Source organism: Periophthalmus magnuspinnatus, chromosome 18 (assembly GCF_009829125.3).
Source record: "Periophthalmus magnuspinnatus isolate fPerMag1 chromosome 18, fPerMag1.2.pri, whole genome shotgun sequence".
In the NCBI taxonomy this organism is placed as follows: domain Eukaryota; kingdom Metazoa; phylum Chordata; class Actinopteri; order Gobiiformes; family Gobiidae; genus Periophthalmus; species Periophthalmus magnuspinnatus.
Genome location: NC_047143.1, coordinates 13,095,328 through 13,119,228, shown reverse-complemented (window position 1 = coordinate 13,119,228; position 23,901 = coordinate 13,095,328). Strand labels below are relative to the sequence as shown.

General features: G+C 42.2%; 1 protein-coding gene across 1 annotated transcript; it reads right to left on the bottom strand.

The window, feature by feature from the left end:
* Nucleotides 1-377: 377 nt before the first annotated feature.
* naa40 (N-alpha-acetyltransferase 40, NatD catalytic subunit) lies at nucleotides 378-23,638 on the bottom strand. The gene is made up of 8 exons (XM_033983704.2): nucleotides 23,297-23,638; nucleotides 20,735-20,830; nucleotides 8,372-8,424; nucleotides 8,120-8,215; nucleotides 5,279-5,440; nucleotides 5,118-5,201; nucleotides 1,728-1,805; nucleotides 378-1,648 (listed from the first exon to the last, which is right to left on the bottom strand). Exons 1-8 carry the CDS (start codon nucleotides 23,300-23,302, stop codon nucleotides 1,501-1,503), a joined length of 723 nt encoding a protein of 240 aa, XP_033839595.1. The 5' UTR covers nucleotides 23,303-23,638; the 3' UTR covers nucleotides 378-1,500.
* Between the last annotated feature and the right edge of the window lie 263 nt (nucleotides 23,639-23,901).

Sequence of the window (23,901 nt, the reverse complement as noted above, 5' to 3'; positions counted from 1 at the left end):
CCGTTTCTTCAGATAGTTTGTCATCATTTTTGCCTATTCTTTGAAAACACCAGATTTTGTGTATCTTTTAATGTTTTGTCCCTCAAATAACATTAACCTGAAATTAGTCAGAAATCAGATGTTATATAATGACAGTTACTCCAAGTTACAAGTTTCCAAAATACTTTTTACTCTTGTTTCAGTAATGTCTTGAACTATTATTTTGTACTTCTACTTGATTAATGTTATTTTTAAGTAACGTGACTGTTTATCATTATTGGCTACTCTACCACCTCTGCTTTATATAAAACAAGGCATTTAATATAGATGTAGCTTGGCTGTAAGTGCTTTAGCAGGGAACAAAGACACTATAGACTATAAACAAATGTTGCAAACCGTTTGAAAAGTCAAATAACTTTCCTTTATTTGAACAAATCAAACACTGACAAGGCAAAACATCCCTTTTGTGGATTTATGCGCTGGACTCCAAAACAAGGCCAACAACGAAAACACTATACACACACAATGCAGGAGCCATTTGGTCATTTAAAGAGTTCAAATAAAAGCAACAATTCTGTCTTACCTCAGACACGTGTTAAAAAAAGGCATTGGGCAATTTCCGTGTACAACTAATTGATTGTGTATAGATAAGGCTTTTAAACTCAAAAACAGCTGAGGTTTAAGAGTGGAGCATTATCCTGAGAGTGTCATGAACGGGCACTGGAGAGTGGCCGCACCACCTCCATGAGTTTTGTGTGTAATTAATGTGCTGTCAATGTGTACCAAACTCTGTCTCATGGGTTTACTCTTAAAATGGGCTTAGGACAAACACACAAGCTTGGTACAATAGCACGTGCTGTGACACCTCGCTTACAATCCAAATAAAGGAGCCAAAAAGTGTAAAATGGAGAGGGAAGAGTAAGCGAGGAGAGGGGGGTACAGGGCAGAGCAGAGCAGGCATTCCCAGGGAAGTGGAATCATAAGAGTAAAAGTTTACAATGGAATGACCATATTTCAAATGAAGGCTGCAAATGGAAGCAAACTGATGACAGCCATTTTCTCAATAAATTCATGTGTATATGTGTGTGCCTCAGTGTCAGGGTCAAACAGGGCACGCGGGCACTGCGTCATGTGACCAGTCCAGTACTGATTTTAGATTCAACATCTGATTGTATGCATTTGAAAATCAAACTTAAGACATAATGCTAGGGTTAACACCATTATTACCATCTCCCAAAATGTATTTGTACAAATAAGATAAAAGTCACATCCATGGAGCTTCTTCTGTAAAGTGATGAGGACAGATGTCCATGTGGGGCCTTGCAGTCCCAGCTGTACCAGTGCTCTCTGAAACTGCCTGGGTGAAAAGGGTGGAGAGGAGCAGCACTAGCTAAAGATGCTAACTGGGATAAAAGAAAAGACTAAACCAAGTCATGAAACAAAGGCTGCTGCTCCAGAGTGCTGTCTGCGCGCACTCCTCACACTCACGGGAGGACATAAGACGAGCCAATTAGAAGAGTCTCAGTGACAGCAGCCGCCGCAGTGCCCACCTCCGTGGGTGTGCCCGGCCGATGCCTCCCCATGTTTGGTCCTCCGGCTTAGGATCTCATAGGAGCAGTCATCCGCACAGCAGCCCGACATACTGGGAGACGTCTCATCGATCTCAAACCTGAAAACTACACACTTTAGATTGGATCCAACGGCACAGGTGCATAGCTGGACTGAGTCTGGACAGAAGCTGTACTCACTGGAGGGCTTCTCTGAAGAACTGGTATGCTCCCAGGTTATGTTTAAAAACAGTCAGCATCACCTTCTTCATCTGTGTGCTGAAAGACAAGGCACAGGCACTTCAAATCCAAATGTCATCGAAGTGTTTCATGCACAACACCTAGCTCTGGGGTCCAAACCGGTTTGCTTTGAAGTTGTTTGCCATTAAGCCAACCCATACCAAAGAGCATTTCTATGCTCTGGGTCCAGGAAAAGGACTCAACTACATCAACTAAACATAACTTCTTAATTTCCCTATTGAATTTTTTGCAGCAATTCATAAAAAGATGTTTAATACGTTTGCGGCGCTGTGAGATGAGGCTAAAGCTAGAGTAAACAGAAGTACTTCCAGTGTATCAGCATTTATTGCTAAGCACGGCAAGTGATCAAAAGTGGAAATATTGTGAGAATTTATAATACATATTAAAAATAAATAAATAAAAAAAATGGGCAAAGCTATTGATTTATCAGTCAATCTACATTCCTACCCTCACCTATGGACAAGACTGTGGTTACAAGCGGTCAAAATGAGCTCCCTCTGCAGGGTGGCTGGGTGCTCCCTTAGAGATAGGTTGAGGAGCTCAGCCACACAGGAGGAGCTCAGAGTAGACCCACTACTTCTCCAGGTCGAGGGGAGCCAGCTAAGGTGGCTCGGGCATCTGTTCCGGATGCCTCCTAGACGCCTTCCTAGTGTGGTCTTCAGAGTACATCCCGCCAGGGGAGGCCCCGGAGAAGACCCAGAACACCCCGGAGGGACTATGTCTCCCGGCTGACCTGGGAACACGTCTGGATTCCTCCGGAAGAGCTGGAGGAAGTGTGTGTGCAGAGGGACGTTTTGGGCCACCCTGCCCAGACTGCTGCCTCCATGAAAAAAATAATCCGCAACAGGCGAAATAATCCGCGAAGTAGTCAGCTTTATTTTTTAGAATGTTTTAAGGCTGTAAAACCCCTCACCACACACTTTATGCACTTTTCTCAGACAGGCATTAACACTTTCTCACATTTCTGTCTTGTTTAATTAGTTAATAGTGACTCACGCGTATTTCACAGTTCCTCTGACCGTGCCTCTTCGTCCTGGCGCCGCTCCACTGTAGTGTCGATCGAACATTTATGCAAATTTGGCAAGCTGAACGCATTCTGTGCTGTGCGGGAGACGCGGCATGGAGGAGGTCGATTGGCGGTGGTCTGAAGTCCCTTGGCCGGTCGGGACGCAGAGCACAATGCGCGTTCATACACTGTAAAAAAGCGTGTAGAATTGCAATGGAAAAATACGCGAAACAGCGAGACCGCAAAGGATGAACCGCGGTATAGCGAGGGACCACTGTATATATAAAAATAAAATAATTGTATGTGTGATATGTCTATATATATAGATAGATATATAGAAGGCTGCTAGAGTCCTGGCTTAGACTTGCTTTAGTCCTGATTCAGATCTGGTAAAGGTCAGTCGTTCTATTTGGTCCTCATTTAGTCCTGGTTCAGTTCTAGTGTAGATCTAGTTCAAACCAGTTCACTGGTTACTAAACATGTGGGATTTTAATATCTCCATAGTTTTCATAATAAAAATGAGCAGGAAACTCAGCTCATTGCCGCTGATCAACCGCTAACGTCTCCGCGCGCATACTGAATCATGTATTCACTCTCACTCTTGGTTTGCTTTAGCGGGCAGTTTGTCCATGACCATGGACTCTTTTTGAAAAGTTTAACTCAGATTGTGCTTGGACTCCTCTCTGTCACACTCTGTGCACTGGACATTAGGAAGAGGGACCTGCTGTACAAACACAGTGGACCCCCCCTCTGTATGTGTGTACATACTGAGTGGACTGAGTGGGGCTTTGGATCCTGTGTTTTTGACTGATATGTTAACACCACAAAATAATTAATCGTGATTTTAATGTTATAAAACCCATTAATGTGCCCATTAATGGGTTTTATAACACTGGAGCTTAAAGGATTATTAGGAACACCTGTTCAATTTCTCCTTAATGCAATTATCTAATCAACCAATCACATGGCAGTTGCTTCAATGCATTTAGGGGTGTGGTCCTGGTCAAGACAATCTCCTGAACTCCAAACTGAATGTCAGAATGGGAAAGAAAGGTGATTTAAGCAATTTTGAGTGTGGCATGGTTGTTGGTGCCAGACAAGCCGGTCTGAGTATTTCACAATCTGCTCAATTACTGGGATTTTCACACACAACCATTTCTAGGGTTTACAAAGAATAGTGTGAAAAGGGAAAAACATCCAGTATGCGTCAGTCCTGTGGGCGAAAATGCCTTGTTGATGCTAGAGGTCAGAGGAGAATGGGCCGAGTGATTCAAGCTGATAGAAGAGCAACGTTGACTGCAAAGCATTTGTGAAGCCACAACATGCACAACCTTGAGGCGGTTGGGCTACAACAGCAGAAGACCCCACCGGGTACCACTCATCTCCACTACAAATAGGAAAAAGAGGCTACAATTTGCACAAGCTCACCAAAATTGGACAGTTGAAGACTGGAAAAATGTTGCCTGGTCTGATGAGTCTCGATTTCTGTTGAGACATTCAAATGGTAGAGTCAGAATTTGGTGTAAACAGAATGAGAACATGGATCCATCATGCCTTGTTACTACTGTGCAGGCTGGTGGTGGTGGTGGTGGTGTAATGGTGTGGGGGATGTTTTCTTAGCACACTTTAGGTCCCTTAGTGCCAATTGGGCATCGTTTAAATGCCACGGGCTACCTGAACATTGTTTCTGACCATGTCCATCCCTTCATGACCACCATGTACCCATCCTCTGATGGCTACTTCCAGCAGGATAATGCACCATGTCATAAAGCTCGAATCATTTCAAATTGGTTTCTTGAACATGACAATGAGTTCATTGTACTACAATGGCCCCCACAGTCACCAGATCTCAACCCGATAGAGCATCTTCGGGATGTGGTGGAACGGGAGCTTCGTGCCCTGGATGTGCATCCCACAAATCTTCATCAACTGCAAGATGCTATCCTATCAATATGGGCCAACATTTCTAAAGAATGCTTTCAGCACCTTGTTGAATCAATGCCACGTAGAATTAAGGCAGTTCTGAAGGCGAAAGGGGGTCAAACACCGTATTAGTATGGTGTTCCTAATAATCCTTTAGGTGAGTGTATATATGGAACTATATTACTATTAAACCTTTTATTTCTTATATAATTATATTCCTCTGATGTTGCAACATTGAAATGTCTTTATTGTTGGACAAGTAAATGTGCTCTCATCTTAAAAAAGCTATACAAGACTAATAAGCCTAATAAAGCATTATAATTATCAACAACAGACTAGACAACTGCATTGTTCTGCATGTCTGATATCAATGATTGATTTTGTAATACGACACGTGTTACCTGTTTGCAATGAGCTGTAGGATCTGGATGAGGAACTTGCCCAGTCCTTTCCTCCGCACTCTGCTCTCCAGCTGCACCTCATAACTGTGGACAGAGCAGAGGTTAGCACCACCCTCAGAGCAGCACATCTGACCCCTGCTGGACCCGAGAGCCTGCCTCACCAGTAGAGCACCTCATCTCCACACTCCACATCGAAGCGGAAGTGTGAGAAGGCCATGGGGGCAGAATCTGCTGCATCACGGGCCAGCAGGTACCACGCTCTCTCGTCGTTCATCTCCTCACGCTTCTCACGCTCCTTCCAGCCCCACTCGCTCTGCTCATATCTGACACAAACAGGAACAGACAGAAGACTCAAAACTCTTGTAATGAAGTTGGTATAAAGTTAAAACACTATTTTTAGACCGTAGAAAACAATAACAGTAGTAATATAGTAATAGAATTTTGTGGCCATTTAAAACTACCCAAGAAAGATCCATTTTTGATACTGTTGCCTATACCCTTATCAAACCTTAGTAAATGTACAACATACCTGCTTTAAACACAGTACATAATGGTGAAAAATAGTAGGTTTTCTCCCATTACACAGCAAAGTGAACCTTATCAATTTTGATTAAATGAATTTGGTATTTTAATAATTTCCTCAATAAACCAGCGGGGTTGTGACCAGCTGGCACTCTGCTCAGACCAGGAAAACGAGCGCTCACAGACACAGAGCACAGCTCATGAGTGGTCAGAACAGCACTCAGGGCCCACTGATTTGTTCAAGACGCCAGAAACTTTACTGGAGCTTAATTTATTCATTTTTTAAAAGTATGTAGGTGATAAACATAACAGTCCTCCTCCTGTCTCCTCTGCTCTGTACACTCAGTTGCAGTGTGCTACAAGCTCAATTAAGACTTTAAAAGTTCTAATTACGAGTTTTAAACTCATAATTAGTAGTTTTAAAACTCATAATTACGAGTTTTAAACTCATAATTAGTAGTTTTAAAAGTCGAAATTACGAGTTTTAAACTCGTAATTACGAGTTTTAAACTCATAATTACGAGTTTTAAACTCATAATTACGAGTTTTAAACTCATAATTACGACTTACTGCTGGAGAAAAAAATCTGCACTAGTGGTCTTGATCAGATATTGATCCATTCAGCCTCTGTTTCTCGTGTGTGCCTGAGGCTAAGGGGGCTTTGCTCTTGTCTGCCTCTTGGCTCCTGTTGTGGTCTCAGTGCTGATTTCCTCACTGCTTTAAGTCAAACTTAGAACTAAATGATATTGACTTATGTAAAATTCTTAGTAGTTTTTGGGGAAAGACATCAAGTTTGTTCTCAGATTTTAGTGCAGGTAAAATATAGAAACTTTATCCTCACTTTTCTCAGCAATTATAAATATTGTTAAAGACCTTACACTCTGCTCTATAAGTAATGCTCTAGGCCAGGGGTCACCAATCCTGTGCCCGCGGGCGCCATGTCGCCCCCAAGCCCACATGAGTCGCCCGCAGACCGGTTCTAAAAATAGCACAACTCACTAATAAGCTGCATCTAAAATTTAATTTTATTCTGTTGCTACTTTTTTTTAATCACCCTTGCGTTTATATAGATTTAAAAATGACAATATCTTAAACATATGTTCATTATACCTGAAGTTTAGATAAGTTAAGGTGAACTTTGACCTACTCACTTCAAAGGTCAGTATTGTGCGTGACAAAACCAGTGCTCCGCTCGCGAGCGCTGTGAGGATGCGCTGAATGCAGTTCCTTACTCCAAAACATGGTAGAAAATAAAGGGATCACTTTCACAACGATTTAAGGCTGTAAAAGAAACCTGCGCGTATCTCATCTGCGGAGTGACTGTGGTGACGGCAAAGCGGCACAATGTGGAGGGACACTTCACTATGTCTCACAAAGCTCCACACTAACTACCCACGGGGGCGCACAGTATGGGCAGAACAAGCCCAGAGCTAAACGCAGCTTTGGGTAAACAACAGGCTTTTTTCATGACACCGGTGAAAAAGTCAAACAACGCAACCGAGGTTTATTTAAAAATATGTAAACTTATTTTTCTTTATCATTACATAATTGATAACATTATGAAACATTGTGCAATGTATATTATTTATGTTTTGTTAAAAAGGTTTGTCAATGGATAGTGAAAATGGGACACTTTTCCTATGAAATGTAGTGATGTAAGTGTCATCTGGAAATTTAACAATTACTAAGATTAGTAAAGTTAAAGTGCTGAATACTGATATCCGTTTCCCTCCTTGCTCATTGTTGATAATTGTTTTGAGAAATCATTAATGTGATCAGTGTCCTGCAACGTGATCAGTGTGTTCACATAGATGATTATCATTTAGCATTATTAATAACGTATAACTAAAGGCAAACTGAGAAAATTAGTTATTTCAGAAGAGCGTCTCAAACTGGTAGCCCTTCGTATGACTCAGTGCCCATAAAGTAGCTCTCAGGTTAAAAAAGGTTGGTGACCCCTGCTCTAGGCAATGTCCTCTTTCTGCCGCACTGTCTGAAAGGTGATGTTACTGTTGGCACATGGCATCTGTGCTGCTTGAGTTACAGGCTCCAGTATCAATAGTTGTTTAAATGAGAATCTGGTATCAATACCAGTTACTCATAGATTAGTATTGAGGCATACATTTTTTGACAACCCAGGGCATGTGTCATAGCAGCTGAAACCAACAGTTCAAACACTGGATCAAGGAAGCCATTGAAATCAGAAGTGAGGCACAGACACCATTAACCAAAATGGAGTGTTTCTCCTATCACACACGGGACAGCCATCTCCATGAAGCGCCTGGCGATAGGAGGATTGTGGGTATGTGTGTTAAGAAATTATTGTTATTTGTAAAGCACTTTGGTTTACAAAGTGGTTTACATGCCATACATGGAAAGTGCTTTATAATAAGTTAATATAAGTTTGGGTTGATATCATTGTGGCACTAGTTCTCCAGGTATATAAAGTATACTCTTCTAGGTTATTGTGGTGTGCTTACAGATTCTGCATGTTGGCTCGGGTCAGCTCGAAGGCCCACTCCACTGACAAAGGGTTCAGGGCGGTCACTCTCCGACACTCTATCTGCAGGTTGAGCCTGTGGTGGACATGGCACAGGGGTCAGAGGGGTCAGTGGGAGGCAGAGGAGGTCAGAAAGACCAGAGAGGAAGGTAGAGGGTGCAGAGGAGGAAGCACAGGGAGGGTCAGAGGGAGCAGAGAGGCTGGACATGGCATGTATTGAAAGGAGACATACCCATTTCTGTCATACGTCTTGAAGGCAGGGAAAGCAGCCAGGGGGTCCTCCAGCTGAAAGGAGTAACACAACCAGCTACAACAATATACAGTATACACATACATAAGACTGCATTTTAATTTTAACACAACAAGCCATTTACTACTGTAAGGGGAGAAAGACTGCGCATTTGGTCAAGAACACCCACTTTCACAGATGGACTAAAGGAATCTACCATCAAGAGCATTGTAGAGTCTGTATTTTCAACAGGACAGATGGTACTATGAATCCAAATGCCTGTTGACTAACCCTGGGGTGTTATTTAAATCAGACCAGGAGTCTTGTTGACTATCAGTGTCCAATTGAATTATTCCAAACAAAGTTCAAATATTTCACAATTTAAAAGCCAAGTTGTTTAATTCCAAAGTATTCATATTTACTTACAATTTTGTAAAGTTTCAGACTCAGCTACACCATCTATTATCCACCTTAACCAGAGGACTGTTAGATGGTCACGGATCAACCCAAACTCAATTGTCTCACTCTGATGCTGAATTTCAATAATTGATTTGTAATTCAATATTTAGAATCAATAACCAAAGCATCTCTCCAAAAGGTAAAAATTTAACAAAAAAAAATAAAATAAAAAATTACCACTCCTGCCAATGTGAGTTAGGCAAATTAGGACTAGTGGAGACACTGTTTGCATTGTTTAATCTAGTAAAAAAGGCTGTTCATTAATAACTAAATTAATTGATATCCAATAATTATTGAAAATTAACAATGAAAACACCTTTCAAATTTAGCCACTAATCGCTAAATGATTCACTCAAATTCATTTAAAACCTGTGGATTAAGTTTCCCACTCAGACCTCAACCTGCAGCCAGTCTGAGCTAGAACAAACTATGATAACTGAACAACAGTCAAGCCAAATGACCTTCCTGCGTCCATTGGTGAAAAACTCCAAACCAAAAAGAAAGCCTTGAAGATCCTGACGAGTTTAAATAAGATGCCATTTTAGCCATGCTAATAGTGTAACTGCACCAAATTGCCTTGTTAACACCATCTCAAAATTAGGACTCTGCACCTATTCCCCCTGTAGCCTGACTAATTTCTTTTTTTCCCCCATGCACACTGACATTTCATACAGATATATTATTCTAACACAAATTATTGCTTTGTTTTTAGTTTTGCAAATTGGTTCAATTCTCTAGTCTAGATTTTGTCCCCACAATGTTTTTGTGTGTGCACTTTGTATGTTATTCAATTTTTTTCTTTAATCTGTCATTATATTGGATGGTTTATGTCCAGTTACCAAACTGATAGTTTTAAGATATTTTGAAACAAACCAGATAATTAATATCTCTAAATAACAAAGTTATTAGACCTGTAGCTTGATAGATCGCAACACATCTAGTCTGATTTATCTTTGAGTATTATGGTGCGTTCCCATGAAATGCAAATTAAGCGAAAAAAAATCACGTCATCCAAACTCACGGACTGGCTGACACACTTTCTTTTACAGGCATGATTTTATCAACATTTATCTTGTTTTCATGTTATTTATGCAGAACTTGAGTGTTTCTGACCATAATCACACATTCTGAGCCTGTATTTGGCAAAGAAAGTTCAAGTGTGAGTCTCACATGCACCAACTGTTTACCTGCAGAGTCAAACGGCTCTAAGCATTTAATCATTTCAGCCCAGATCATAAATTCTGATTAAAACTCTGCTCAAATAATGTCTGAATTGATTTTCACTTTGAGTTGTCACTGGCTGCATAGCCTTCTTCACTGCACTGAACAGCATTGACTCTGGGCCCTGTCTGTCAGAGGACATGTCGTCTTATGGAGGTCTCTGTAGGAGACTCTGACTCTGTTTGAACTGTGTGTTTTTAGTTGTTCTCAAGCTCCAGTCACATATTTAAAGTGATATTTGATTCCTGTGTTAAACCTGATCCTGTTTTGACAATCCTTGTTCCACTGCCCATACATGGCCCCAAACATGAGCTAATCTTCAGCTGTCTACCTGCACAGTGAAATTGCTCTGAACATTCAAGAATTCCATCAAAGCTCATAAATTAATATGCTAAACTATGTTTTCAATAATTTTTGAAGACAGTTGAATCAAAAAGCATCGTCTTCTAAAAAGGTGGACTTGTGAGGAAAAAAAAAACATCTGGGTATATGTAAATACTAGATTTTTTGCAGAGGATTTGAGGCCTTTAAACTATGAAAAAATATAAATCCCAGATCAAGTAAATATTCAGGTACATGAGGTCCTATGAAATGTATATTTGTGTATCAAGTTGGTATTAAAGGCCAAACACTGAAATGTAAGCAGGATTCACTGAATCCCATTGAAATGAATGGGGAAATGACTTGGGCTATTTAAACTTCAAGATCACCTTTTCCTCTCATCCCAAAATTTCACATTTTTCAAAAACAGCATCCGCACTAAATTTAGACCCTTCCCACCTTCTAATTCACCAAATATTTTTGTCAAGTACAGTCATGTAATTTCAGTGTTATGGGACCTTAAAATGTCAATGTCATTTTTTCACGAGGCCTGTTGGCACTGAATATAAATGTAAGGTAAATGTAGTATTAGTCTGAATTCAGGCTAAAATAGAGACCAAACTTATAAAATATGTTATTTTAAGGCTGAGTTATAACAGAAACAAACTGGGGTCAAATTGACCCCAGAGGAACTTCTGCAACAACTTTTTCATACAATCAAATTTTTTCAAATTTTCATTATTGATTAAAATCATCAAATGAACAACTGGCCCAATTTTCAGTCAATTTGATAACACAAGGGTTAAAACATGTACATGTTTGAAATAAAAGTTATCAGATTAAAATGTTCACAATTATAAAATGAAACCAACAGTAGGTAACTGGCATTAGATCTTAAATGGCCTATATTACACTATTTTTTAATCTATGTTATAATGTCCTATTGTCATCAAAAACAGAATTGGAGTTTGTGTTTTGTTTAACTCTGCATATTTAGTTCTTCTCTCAAACTGAAAACGCCTTGTTCCACCTTGTGCTATCAGGTGAAAATACCAGCAGTGCACCACAGTGTTTTTAAACTCCATGCACCTTCACAAGAATCATTTAAATGTTTTGATATCAGCACTGGAATTGCCTATCTCTACTGAACTAAAAGTAAAAGGTAGCTGTTAACTTGAAAGCTACCACTACATGAAATCAACAAGGTGGAGATAAAGACGGCCTAATAATAAAAGGATTACTCAAACATGTGTGAATGAAACAAAACAACTCCAGGTACATTTTTGATGAGACAACAAAGTTCTAACATGGCTAAAAGCTCAGAGTCATTTTTGTGTAATATAGATGGGCCTGTGAGGATAATTACTATATCGACTTATTTAATTTATGAGAGCTGAAACAATATATTTTAAGGATCAGTATTATCTTTGCAATAGCAGAGAGGCTTCAGGCATTTTCATTTAATATGAGATATGAGCAGTAGAAAGTTGAATAAATAACTTCCGTAGTTAATTATTGCTTCATTCTGATATGTATTTTTTTCAGCTCAGGCCCTTTAATGATGCTGTCTATAGCAAAACTGGTTTACTGAGATTATCTTGCTTTGCATCAGTGGTTAAAAAAAATTGTTTAAATTTTATTGTTTATCTCAATACTTCTCTGTACCAATATATCATGGTTCATCATTTGTTATGACAGGCCTAATATAGGACCTTTAATGCTTTTGATTTTGTATTTTAAGTTTCTCCAGATAAACTTAAGAATCAAGATGGGACCTTCTGGAAAAAGATGATGCAAGTGTACTAAATGTGTGTGTTAAAATACATTAGAATCAGAAGAATCAGAAGACTTTTATTGCCATTGTTTGTGAACACAGTTCACAAACTAGGAAGTTACTTTGGTGATAAAGTGCAACATAAAATACACTGAATAAATACACATACAAATAAGGGCATGTACAAAGTCAAAAAAAGATATGCTTAGAGGTAGAAAATATATACAACAGCAACATCAGAACAACAGTGCAAACATTACTTATTAAAGTGACCGGTATTATAAAGTGTCCAGTTTTGTGCAAATATTATAAAGTGTTCATGAGACAAACAGCAGAGGGGAAGAAACTGTTCTTATGACGAGAGGTTCTGGCCCCAATGGACCGTAGCCTCCTGCCAGAGGGAAGTGGCTCAAATAGTCCATGTCCAGGGTGAGAAGTGTCAGCTGATATACAGCCTGCTTGCCCCCGAGTCCTGGAGACATACAGGTCCTATAGAGATGGAAGGCTGCAGCCAATCACCTTCTCAGCAGAGCGCACAATGCGCTGCAGTCTCTGTCTGTCCCTGGCAGTGGCCCCAGTGAACCACAGTGATGGAGGAGGTGAGGATGGACTCATTGATGGCCGTGTAAAACTGCACCATCATCTGGACCGGCAGCTTGCCTTTCCTCAGCTGCTGCAGACAGAACATCCTGTGCTGGGCATTCTTGATGAGGGAGCTCATGGTCAGCTCCCACTAGAGATCCTGGATAATGCAGGTGCCCAGGAAGCGGAAAGAGTCCACAGTGGTGATGGAGAGTGCGTCACGGTGAGGGAAGGCAGGGGGGCTGTGACTTTCCTGAAGATCTCCACTGTCTTCTGGGCGTTAAACTCCAGGTTGTTGCTACTGCACCAGGACACCAGCTGGTCCAACTCCCTCCTGTAGGCAGACTCATCGCCATCCGAGATGAGTCTGATGAGGATGGTGTCATCCGCAAACTTAACCAGTTTGACGGAGTCGTAGCAGCTGGTGTACAGGGAGAAGAGTAGGGGAGAAAGTACACAGCCCTGTGGAGATCCTGTGCTGATAGTCCGAGTGTCCGAGACATTCTTCCCCAGCTGCATGCGCCGTCTCCTGTCCGTCAGGAAGTCAGTGATCCACCTGCAGTTGGAGTAAGGCACGTTGAGCTGAGTGAGCTTGTCCTGGAGCAGAGCAGGGAGGATGGTGTTAAATGCAGAGCTGAAGTCCACAAACAGGATCCTGGCGTAGGTTCCCGGGGAGTCCAGATGCTAGAGGATGAAGTGAAGGGCCAGGCTAATGCAGGTGTCTACAGACCGATTGACTCTGTAGGTAAACTGCAGAGGGTCCAGGAGGGGGAGGTGAAGGACTTGACGTGGTGCAGGACCAGGCGCTCAAATGACTTCATGACTACAGACGTCAGTGCCACAGGTCTGTAGTCATTAAGTCCAGTGATCCTGGGCATCTTGAGGACAGGGACGATGGTGGACAGCTTGAAGCAGTCTGGGACGTGACATGACTCCAGGGAGGTGTTAAAAATGTCTGTGAAGACAGGAGCCAGTTCCTCAGCACAGTGTCTAAGGGTGGAAGGAGAGACACCGTTTGGGCCTACGGCTTTACGGGGGTTTTGCTTCCTGAAAAGCTTAGTCACATCCTGCTCCAAAACTGTGAGGGCAGTGGGGGAGGAGGAGGGGTCTGAGGTGGGTTTGGCTGTAATGTCCATGTGGCAATATTTCCCATTGCGATAAACAATAATATTGATACTACTTAATGTGACTGACACAAAGAAGGATAATCCCAGCAAACCCATTTTTAATTATACTGCATGTGAAAGAACTGCAACAAATAAATAACAGAATTAACAAATACAACCCCAATTCCAATTAAAACTGCAAGCTTTGATAAAGGCCCTCGCCACGCCTTGCGACTGCGGGGTACAGGCCACAGTGAAGATCCTGTGTTTCATTCCCGCTTACATGGTCCCTCCCCCCAAAATCAGCGTCTCAGTAATACTGCTCCCTTCATTCCAATGGGACCATTTGTGACATTGTCACGCCTGCACGGTTGGAAATAGAGGTATGTCTTCATTGGCTTTTTTGTTCAGTATGATGAGAGGAATATGTGTACCAAATTTCAATGCTCTATGACAAACTAATTATTTTTAATCCCAGTTAACCAAAACCCATGTATTTCAATGAGAGGGTGCTGTGGACCAATGTAATGTTTGACATATGCAAATTGCATATCTATGCACTCAGATAAAGATTTTGAACAAAACGTATATCAATGCCAAAATACAAAACTGCATGTCTGAGTTACGGGCCATTTAAAACTTAAAAAAATATATTTTTTCTTTGCAGGCTGGCCACACCCACATTTTATAACAAAAAAAAATCAGGAGAGTAGTCTATAATTCCATATGGGTCTAGTTCATTTTGACCAATTTGCAAGTTTCTTGAATGAAAATCCGAGGCATAAAAAATTCAAATGTGAGAGGTAAAATTTTGAAAAAATTGAGTTCCGGCCACAATGGCTGACTTCCTGTAGGGTTTAGGGTGGGGCCATAATATAATTTTGTACTTGCCTTGACATGTTCTATGTTTGTACCAAATTTCATTTGTCTACGATGAAAAAGGTCTCTCATTGCCGCAATGTATTTCAAATTTTGAGGTGGCGCTATTGAGTCATTTTGAAACATTAATTTTTTTAACATCAAAATAATACATTTCTCACCAACCTTGAATTTTGGGTCCAATAAAATTGACTTTTTGTTAACGTTCAGAGGGTCAAAGGTGGCTTCAATCCGGCCACCAAAATAATAATGGAATAATAATGGAAAATCCTAAACCATAACAGCTACAGTCATGTGACTTTCTCACCTTGTGCCCCATCACAAATAAGGCCCCTGTGAATTTTTTCACAAGTCCACGACAAATCAGTGGTCTTCTATGCATTTTTGAAAATGAAATTTGAAGAGGGCGCTAGAGAGCCATTTTGTGAAAGAGTGCCTTGATTTGCATATCATTGCGTTCAGCTCACAAATGTGCATAAACGCTGTATTAGAGTTTTCCCAACAAAAAATGTGTGAAAGAGAAATATTTTTTTGAAATATTCCAAAATTTCTGATTTTGTTGAAAATTTACCCTGACCACACCCAAAGTCATATTCAAAATGTAATTGATAATCTTTAATCACAGATGGACTTAGTGGGATTTGGCCAAATTTGAAGTGTTTGTGATGAAAACTGTGCGAGAAGATGTCCTGAATGCGAGGGTGTGCACTTTTGTCATTCTCTCGTCGAGTTCAAATTTTTGACACCACCCACTGCCATGTCGGGTCGAGTTTACTAGTTGATTTTTGCCATTTTTCATGCTCCAGACGCAGTTTTAATGAGTTCCTCGCTGGACGTTAAAAAATGACGGACGTTAAAGAATGCTTAAACGGACGTTAAAGAATGCTTAAAATACACCTGTTTTCCAAATAGGTGTATTTTAAGCATTCCTCAACTTTCTCATTCTTTTGTTGCCCCTGTCCTAGCTTTATTGGAATGTGTTGCAGGCATGAAATTGAAAATTGGTGAATATTTGCATAAAAACAATAAAGTTTAGCAGTTTGAACATTAAATATCATGTCTTTGTGGTTTATTCAGTTCAATATAGGTTGAAAAGGATTTGCAAATCATTGTATTCTGTTTTGGCTTTTTTTAAGTTTTACACAGCGCCCCAACTTCATTAGAATTGGGGTTGTAGCTATAGAAGTTAGTTATTCTACCACATATAGCTAAAATCTTATTGCATTACATAATAATGGCTAAAATCTCCCCACTATTGCAGAACTTGTAGACACGATAAATATTGAGCCTCAAATTATGCTGTTCCAGCTTTCATATATCAAATGAAAAGTTAATGTAGCTATTTGTGGGCCTGTCACGATAATTACTACATTTTGGCTTGCTGAGGAATTGAGTTTGGGCACCCCTGGTTTAAAGATTACATCTTTGTCTCAATTACAAGGATTTGCACTAGGATTGAATCATCATACAGTACAGAAGTGTAATGAAAGTTGGCTGTGCACAGAACAGCAATTATAGCCATCCACTCATTTATCAGGTATTAATAATAACAGCAGCAACAATAATAATAATAATTAAAACTGCAAGCATTAATAAAGGCCCTCGCCACCCCTTGACCACCATGAAGATCCTGTCTTTCGTTCCCACTTACATCGCCCCTCCCCCCAAAATCAGCGACTATGCAATACTACTCCATTCACCATTAAGAGCATTTATGACATTGTCACGCTTGTGCAGTGGGAAAGTTCAGTATGATGAGTGGAATATGTGTTCTACATCTCAATGCTCTATGACAAACTTTTTTTTTTTCATCCCAGTTAACCAAAACCCATGTATTTCTATGACAAAGGTTGGATGTTGCCATGGCAACACAATTGTAAATAGAGGCATGTTATTTTTGGCTTTTTTTTTCATAATGTCAAGCCAGATATACATGCCAATACATCTTGTACATCAGTGCGTTCAGGTCATCAATATACACAAATGTTTCATGGGGACCAATGCAATTTGACATTACCTGTCAGAAATATGCATGTTTTTATGCTTTTCAAAATTCCCACTGAATTGTGGATTAGCCACTCTCACATTTTAAAATTCATAAAAAATCTAAACAATGATTAATTGCACATGGGTCTTGGTTATTTTACCAATTTTCAAGCATCTTTAAATAAATTCCAATGTGGCGATATAAAAAGAGAACTTCAATTTTGCAAAACTGGGGTTCCACTCCATATGGCCGACTATGGCCGGTTTAAGATGAGGTTATAATAGAGTTTTTACTTGTTATGACATGGGCTATTTTCATGCTAAGTTTCATCTTTGTATGTTCACACTTTTGTTCCCACTTACATCACCCCTTCCCCCAAAATCAGCATCTATGTAATACTACTCAGTTCATTCCAATGAGACCATTTATGACATTGTCACGCGTGCACAGTTGAAAGTAGAGATATGTCGTCATTGCTTTTTTTGTTCAGTATGATGTCGGATGACAGATGACAGTATGACAAACTTTTTTTTTAATCCCAGTTAACCAAACCCCATGTATTTCTATGACAAATGTTGGACGTTGCTATGGCAAAATGCTTGCAAGTAGAGGTATGCTCTCATTGGCTATTTTGTTCAGTATGGGAATAGGGATGTCCATGGCAAATTTCACATGTTTTTGACAAAGTGTATGTAAATTGTATATCATTGCATTCAAATCATCACTGTGACCCAAATGTATATTAATGTGGGGAAATAGAACACTCTGAGTTTGAGTTATGCGCAATTTAATAAAAAAAACAACAAAAAACAACCTATTTTTCTTTATATGTTGGCCACACATTTTGTTATTTAGCCAAAATCAAGAGAGTAGCCTATAATACCACATGAATCTAGTTCATTTTAACCAATTTGCAAGTTTCTGGAATGAAAATCCACATTGTTAAAAATTCAAAAATTCAAATGTGAGAGAAAAATGGGTTCCGATCACAATGGCCAACTTCCTGTAGGGTTTAGGGTGAGGTCATAATATATCTTTTTACTTGGCTTGACATCTTCTATGGTTGCACCAATGTCATTTGTCTTAGAGGAAAAAGGTCTCTCATTGCTGTAATGTAATTTGATTTTTGAAGTGGCGCTATTAAGTTATTTTGAAACATAAGCTTAGCACGTGTTGGAGTTCACCCCGGTGAACGAGATGGTCGCGTCCCTGCGCCTTCGGGTCGGGGACAGGTCTCTCACTGTTGTGTCGGCCTACGGGCCAAACAGCAGTGCGGAGTACCCGGCCTTCTTGGAGTCCCTGGGAGGGGTACTAGACAGTGCACCAACCGGGGACTCCGTTGTTCTCCTGGAGTTCTCCAATGCCCATGTGGGTAATGACAGTGACACTTGGAGGGGTGTGATTGGGAGGAATGGCCTCCCCGATCTGAACCCAAGTGGTGTTTTGTTATTGGACTTCTGTGCTAGTCACAGTTTGTCCATAACATCATGTTCGAGCACAAGGGTGTCCATCGGTGCACGTGGCACCAGGACACTCTAGGTCGGAGGTCGATGATCGACTTTATTGTCATGTCATCTGACCTCTGACCGCGTGTCTTGGACACTCGGGTGAAGAGAGGGGCTGAGCTGTCAACTGATCACCACCTGGTGGTGAGTTGGATCCGCTGGCGGAGGAGGAAGCCAGACAGACCTGGCAGGCCCAAGCGAATCGTGAGGGTCTGCTGGGAACGTCTGGTGGAGCCCTCTGTCAGAGGGGTCTTCAACTCCCACCTCCGGGAGAGCTTCTCCCTGATCCCAGGGGAGGTGGGGGACCTGGACTCTGAGTGGGCCATGTTCTCCACCTCTATTGTCGATGCGGCTGCTCGTAGTTCTGGTCATAAAGTCTGCGGTGCTTGTCGCGGCGACAATCCCTGAACCCGGTGGTGGGCACCAGAAGTAAGGGATGCCGTCAAGCTGAAGAAGGTGTCCTATCGAGCCTTGTTGGCTCGTGGGACTCCTGAGGCAGCTGATGAGTGCCGGCGGGCCAAGCGTGCCGCGGCTCAGGCAGTCACAGAGGCAAAAACTCGGGGTTGGGAGGAGTTCGGGGAGGCCATGGAGGAGGACTATCGGACGGCCTCAAAGAGATTCTGGCAAACCGTGCTTCACCAACACTGTTTACAGTGCGGGAGGAGGGCTGCTGTCGGGCGGTGGAAGGAATACTTTGAGGATCTCCTCAATCCCACTGTCACGTCTTCCAAGGAGGAAGCAGAGACTGGGGACCCGGAGGCGGACTCGTCCATCACCCTGGCTGAAGTCACTGAGGTGGTTGGCAAGCTCCTCGGTGGCAAGGCCCGGGGGGTGGACGAGATCCGTCCTGAGTACCTCAAGTCTCTGGATGTTGTGGGGCTGTCTTGGCTGACACATCTCTGCAACATCGCGTGGCGGTCGGTGACAGTACCTGTGGAATGGCAGACCGGGGTGGTGGTCCCTCTGTATAAGAAGGGGGACCAGAGGGTGTGTTCCAATTACAGGGGAATCACACTCCTCAGCATTCCCAGTAAGGTCTATTCCAGTGTACTGGAGAGGAGAATCCGACCGATAGTCGAACCTCAGATTCAGGAGGAGCAGTGTGGTTTTCGTCCTGGTCGCGGAACACTGGACCAGCTCTATACTCTCCATCGGGTCCTTGAGGGTTCATGGGAGTTTGCCCAACCAGTTCACATGCGTTTTGTGGATCTGGAGAAGGCATTCGACCATGTCCCTCACGGTGTCCTTTGGGGGGTGCTCTGGGAGTATGGGGTCCGGGGCTCTTTGCTAAGGGCTGTCCGGTCCCTGTATGACTGGAGCAGGAGCTGTGTTCGCATTGCCGGCAGTAAGTCAGACCTATTTCCAGTGCATGTTGGACTCCGCCAGGGCTGCCCTTTGTCACCGGTTCTGTTCATTATATTTATGGACAGAATTTCTAGGCACAGCCAGGGGCCGGAGGGGGTCTGGTTTGGGAACCACAGGATTTCATCTCTGCTTTTTGCAGATGATGTTGTCCTGATGGCTTCTTCGAGCCAGGACCTGCAGCAGGCACTGGGGCGGGTTGCAGCCGAGTGTGAAGCGGCTGGGATGAGAATCAGCTCCTCCAAATCCGAGGCCATGGTTCTCAACCGGAAAAAGGTGGTTTGCCCTCTCCGGGTGGGTGGTGAGTCTCTGCCTCAAGTGGAGGAGTTAAAGTGTCTCAGGGTCTTATTCACGAGTGAGGGAAGGATGGAGCGTGAGGAGCTCGGTCACACGGGAGGAGCTCGGAGTAGAGCCACTGCTCCTACACGTCGAGAGGAACCAGTTGAGGTGGCTCATGCATCTGCTTAGGATGCCTCCTGGACGCCTCCCTAGGGAGGTGTTCTGGGCATGTCCCACCGGGAGGAGGCCCCGGGGAAGACCCAGGACACGCTGGAGGGAGTATGTCTCTCGGCTGGCCTGGGAACGCCTTGGGGTCCCACCGGAGGAGCTGGAGGACGTGTCCGGGGTGAGGGAAGTCTGGGAGTCCCTGCTTAGACTGCTGCCCCCGCGACCCGGCCCCGGATAAGCGGAAGAAAATGGATGGATGGACAATTTAGAATTCTATGGTAGAATTGCTGTTTAACTGTCATCTACAGATTGTAGATTTGTTGACCTGGTGTATGGTTAATATTTCTGTAGTTATTGGGCCTGTCCAGGTGAAACAATAACTGTCAAAAGTTTGATATCTTCTCCATTAGCATCAATAAGCAAAAGTGAAACTTTTTATTTCACAATAGTTTCAGAAAGTGGTGCAATTATTAAACCCCAAAGATGTGATGGGGATATTTTATTTCTATGGGGTATTAACTGCTAACACATTACGTATTTAGATTACCATGTTACCTTTAATTATTTTGAAAATGCTATATTCTCCAAAAAACACGTATCAACATTTCAATAAATTTTCTGTGATAAAGTTATATAGATCCCTTTTCAAGAATGTGATCTCAAGCCTTCCTAGTACACATGTCCTTCTGAATAATAAGCTGGGGGTGACCCTCTGCTGCTGACCTTATTAGCTGCGTCCACTTTGGCGCACACAGCGTCCATGGCAGCCCTCTCCTCCAGACGTCGGGCCTTCTTCTCCTTTGCCTTGTTGGACTTTCTCTGCAAAATCCAAACCAAAAGAGTTAGGAGAGCATAGTCAGTACCTTAGAACTGGTACCTTCCACAATTACAGGTAGGGATGGGCTGATATGGATTTTACCAACATCCAATATTTGGTGTGCTGCTATGGTCAATAACCCATCCTTGTTAACCGCACATTCTAGAACATTTCAGATGGACTGCTATAGTATAGTCTTAATGTAATGATTGAGATTATCCACAATAACCATGATATTTTTAAAGATCACCCAAATAGCCACCCCTCAGCTACAGTAAAGACAGTCAAAGACTGATGTGCCCTGTAGGAAGGTCTGGAGCTCCACCAAAGCTCCACTAAAGCTCTGCGATGAACAGGGAACAGCTCTAAATGTGTCTGCAGCCTGCTCCTGGGTCACACTGATGAATGCACTGCGCCAAGGACAGTGCATCAGGCAATCCAACCAACATAGGCCTCTTTTATATACACCCACTTCTACAGCCACTACGACCACTACAGTAAACTACAGCCACCACACCACATGACACTACATCCACCACACTACACTTCAGCCGCCACACACAAACACTTTTCTGCTGACCAGTGTCCAAAGACTGTCCACAGAGTGACCACAGTCTGGACGAGGTGCTGATCCGTAGTCAGCACAGGGTCCAGGAACAACAAGGTCTCTCACAATTCAATACAATACATGGCTCAAAATACAAACACGATATGGCGATACATGTGATATAGCACATTCTACAGTATAGCATTTTACGTATATGTGGTAGGTTAGGCTACTAGTATTCATTTCACTAAAACATAGTTAACTATTATTAAATGATATTTTACTAAGAATATTGTTTTTGGTTTTTGTTATTTTATATTGAAGATTATCATTTCTTTTTGGCTTGACATGGACAGCAGATATGACATACAAAAAGGTCATTACATAACTTAAAGCAACCATAATGTTAGCAAGGGTCAAAATCTGTCTAACTTGCACTACAGTTAACTTTCTGCCTTAGTTTAATGTTAAAACTGCCCGAAAAATGCCTTCCTTGTGCATAAATTGTTCCTGCATTTTAGATTAAATTTTCCATGTTGATGACATAAGTAGAGGGATTCTGATTCAAAACTGGGGTATTTTTGCTTCTACTTTTCTTCACTACCTGACACTTAACTGATGTAGAAATACGATAATATGTATCATAGACACTATCCCACTAAACCAAGTCAAAATTAGAAAAACATGAAAACCTGCCATATGCATTTTAAGTGTTGTATTTCTTCAATTACATGCTTAGTGACATCTTCTGCTTGTCTCCATGGACCCTATATACATATAATATATACCCTACTTTTAAGTGTGGAACATTCAAATCTAGACAAAGCAGTAATGTTGTCTTAAGAAATGGGCTCAATACTCAATACTGATTCAGACACTATGATGATAGTAAAAAAGACTCTTGCATTAGACAACATAATGTAATTTTCAACATTAAATCATAGTACTTTGTTTATATTACCATGTGGCCTTACATCTATGTAATCCCTCAGTCGTCCAAGTAGGTTCTATAATGATTCATGGGCATATACTAGTCTTGCTCTGCAAAAGCTCAAGATAATACTAAAGCTATTCTGGAATGGTTACTTTTTGTCCTATGAATGGAACTTTTTAGTATCGATACCTACTCAAATGAGTACCTAATTTTGATACTAGTTGTAGTATCGATTACTATTTTTTTTTCGATAGTTTTGACAAAGCAGTTGCACCAAAAAGCTGCATCTTTCATGTCTGTCCCATTGTGTGTTTGTAATAACTGTCAAAAAAGACATTCTATTTGTGTTGGGGAAACAAACATAATGCATTCAGGTTCTTCAGATCCCACACAGCTTGACCCACTTTCACTACTATATGAGGGTCGCATCCATCACACTCGCTTGCATTGCCCCGCCATGAGGAACAAGGCATTCCTAAGTGGCACAGCTAACAGTGCTAGCACGCTAACACGTCCCTAACAAAACAGTACATGGAGGTGAACGTGACCGAAACATCATACTCAGACTGTTATTGTCTTGCGTTTGGATGAAGGGAGAAAGAATTCAACACTAGAACTATCAAGTGAGGCAAACGTAGGCATTACACTGGCAACAACTTAATTTTGAAAGTGTGTTGCTGTGCCTTGGTGATCCAACACTAAACTACACATTCATCAATAGCACGAAAACTTTGGACAATATTGACGAGGACGCATCAATTCACGAAACAATGGTTAAGAGCTGAAAATGCGGTGCAATCCGACGCAAAGTGGGACACCACACTGCGCCGGTGCCAGATGCCTTCCTCCATGCTCCTCTCCTCTATCCATCTGCCGCGGGCTAGTCCCTTTATCGCCCCCACCTGCCCCTTTCGTACCACCAGGCATCTACACAACGTCTGCCTCCCGGTCCGAGGCCGCACATCCAGCACACATTCCGGTACTCACCCCCATTTTGCGGCGGCGTGCTTTTTTTTTTTACCCCTAGCTGCGTACACTCGGGTCTCGGGACGAGGCGCGGAGAAAGCGCACAGACTCCCGCGGTACAGACCGTGCTAACGAGGCTAGTCGCTCCACAGCAGCCAAATACGGCACAATGGCGGATCAGAGGAGGGATTGTTAGCAGCGGGTTCGATCAGAGCGTCACCGGGGAGCGCAGGAGAGTCGGGCTGGAGCCGGGGTCCGGGTTGGCGCCAACAGCCTGGCCGCCCGAGTGTATGTGATGGGTGGTGTGGTGAGGGATCCTTCGGCCTCTTCTCTCTCTGCCGCGTTGTGTCGCCTTCACGTGGCCACCTCCAGTGTAGCAATCCCGGAAATGTGTTTCTGGGAAGCACTGGCAGAAATGCTCAGGCACACTGAAAAGGGTCTAATATCAATAATAATATCATCCTTGGATCATGTAGACAGTACATATAATGAAGTCAGTGGAATGCCACTTGTGTTTTATAATGGTACTCCAACTTTCTATCTTCTCCGGACCGTTCGGTTGATTAATCGGCCCAACGGTTTGACGTAAACGTCCAGCTGCGGCCAGGTACAAGACATTTTAGTCG

Excerpts from the sequence above, each read along its gene's own strand:
- naa40 (XM_033983704.2), bottom strand. Across the intron at positions 8,425-20,734 it reads AAGTGGACGCAGCTAATAAG|CTGGAGGACCCCCTGGCTGC; the intron begins GTCAGCAGCAGA and ends TACTCCTTTCAG. Across the intron at positions 5,441-8,119 it reads CGAGCCAACATGCAGAATCT|ATATGAGCAGAGCGAGTGGG; the intron begins GTAAGCACACCA and ends TGTTTGTGTCAG.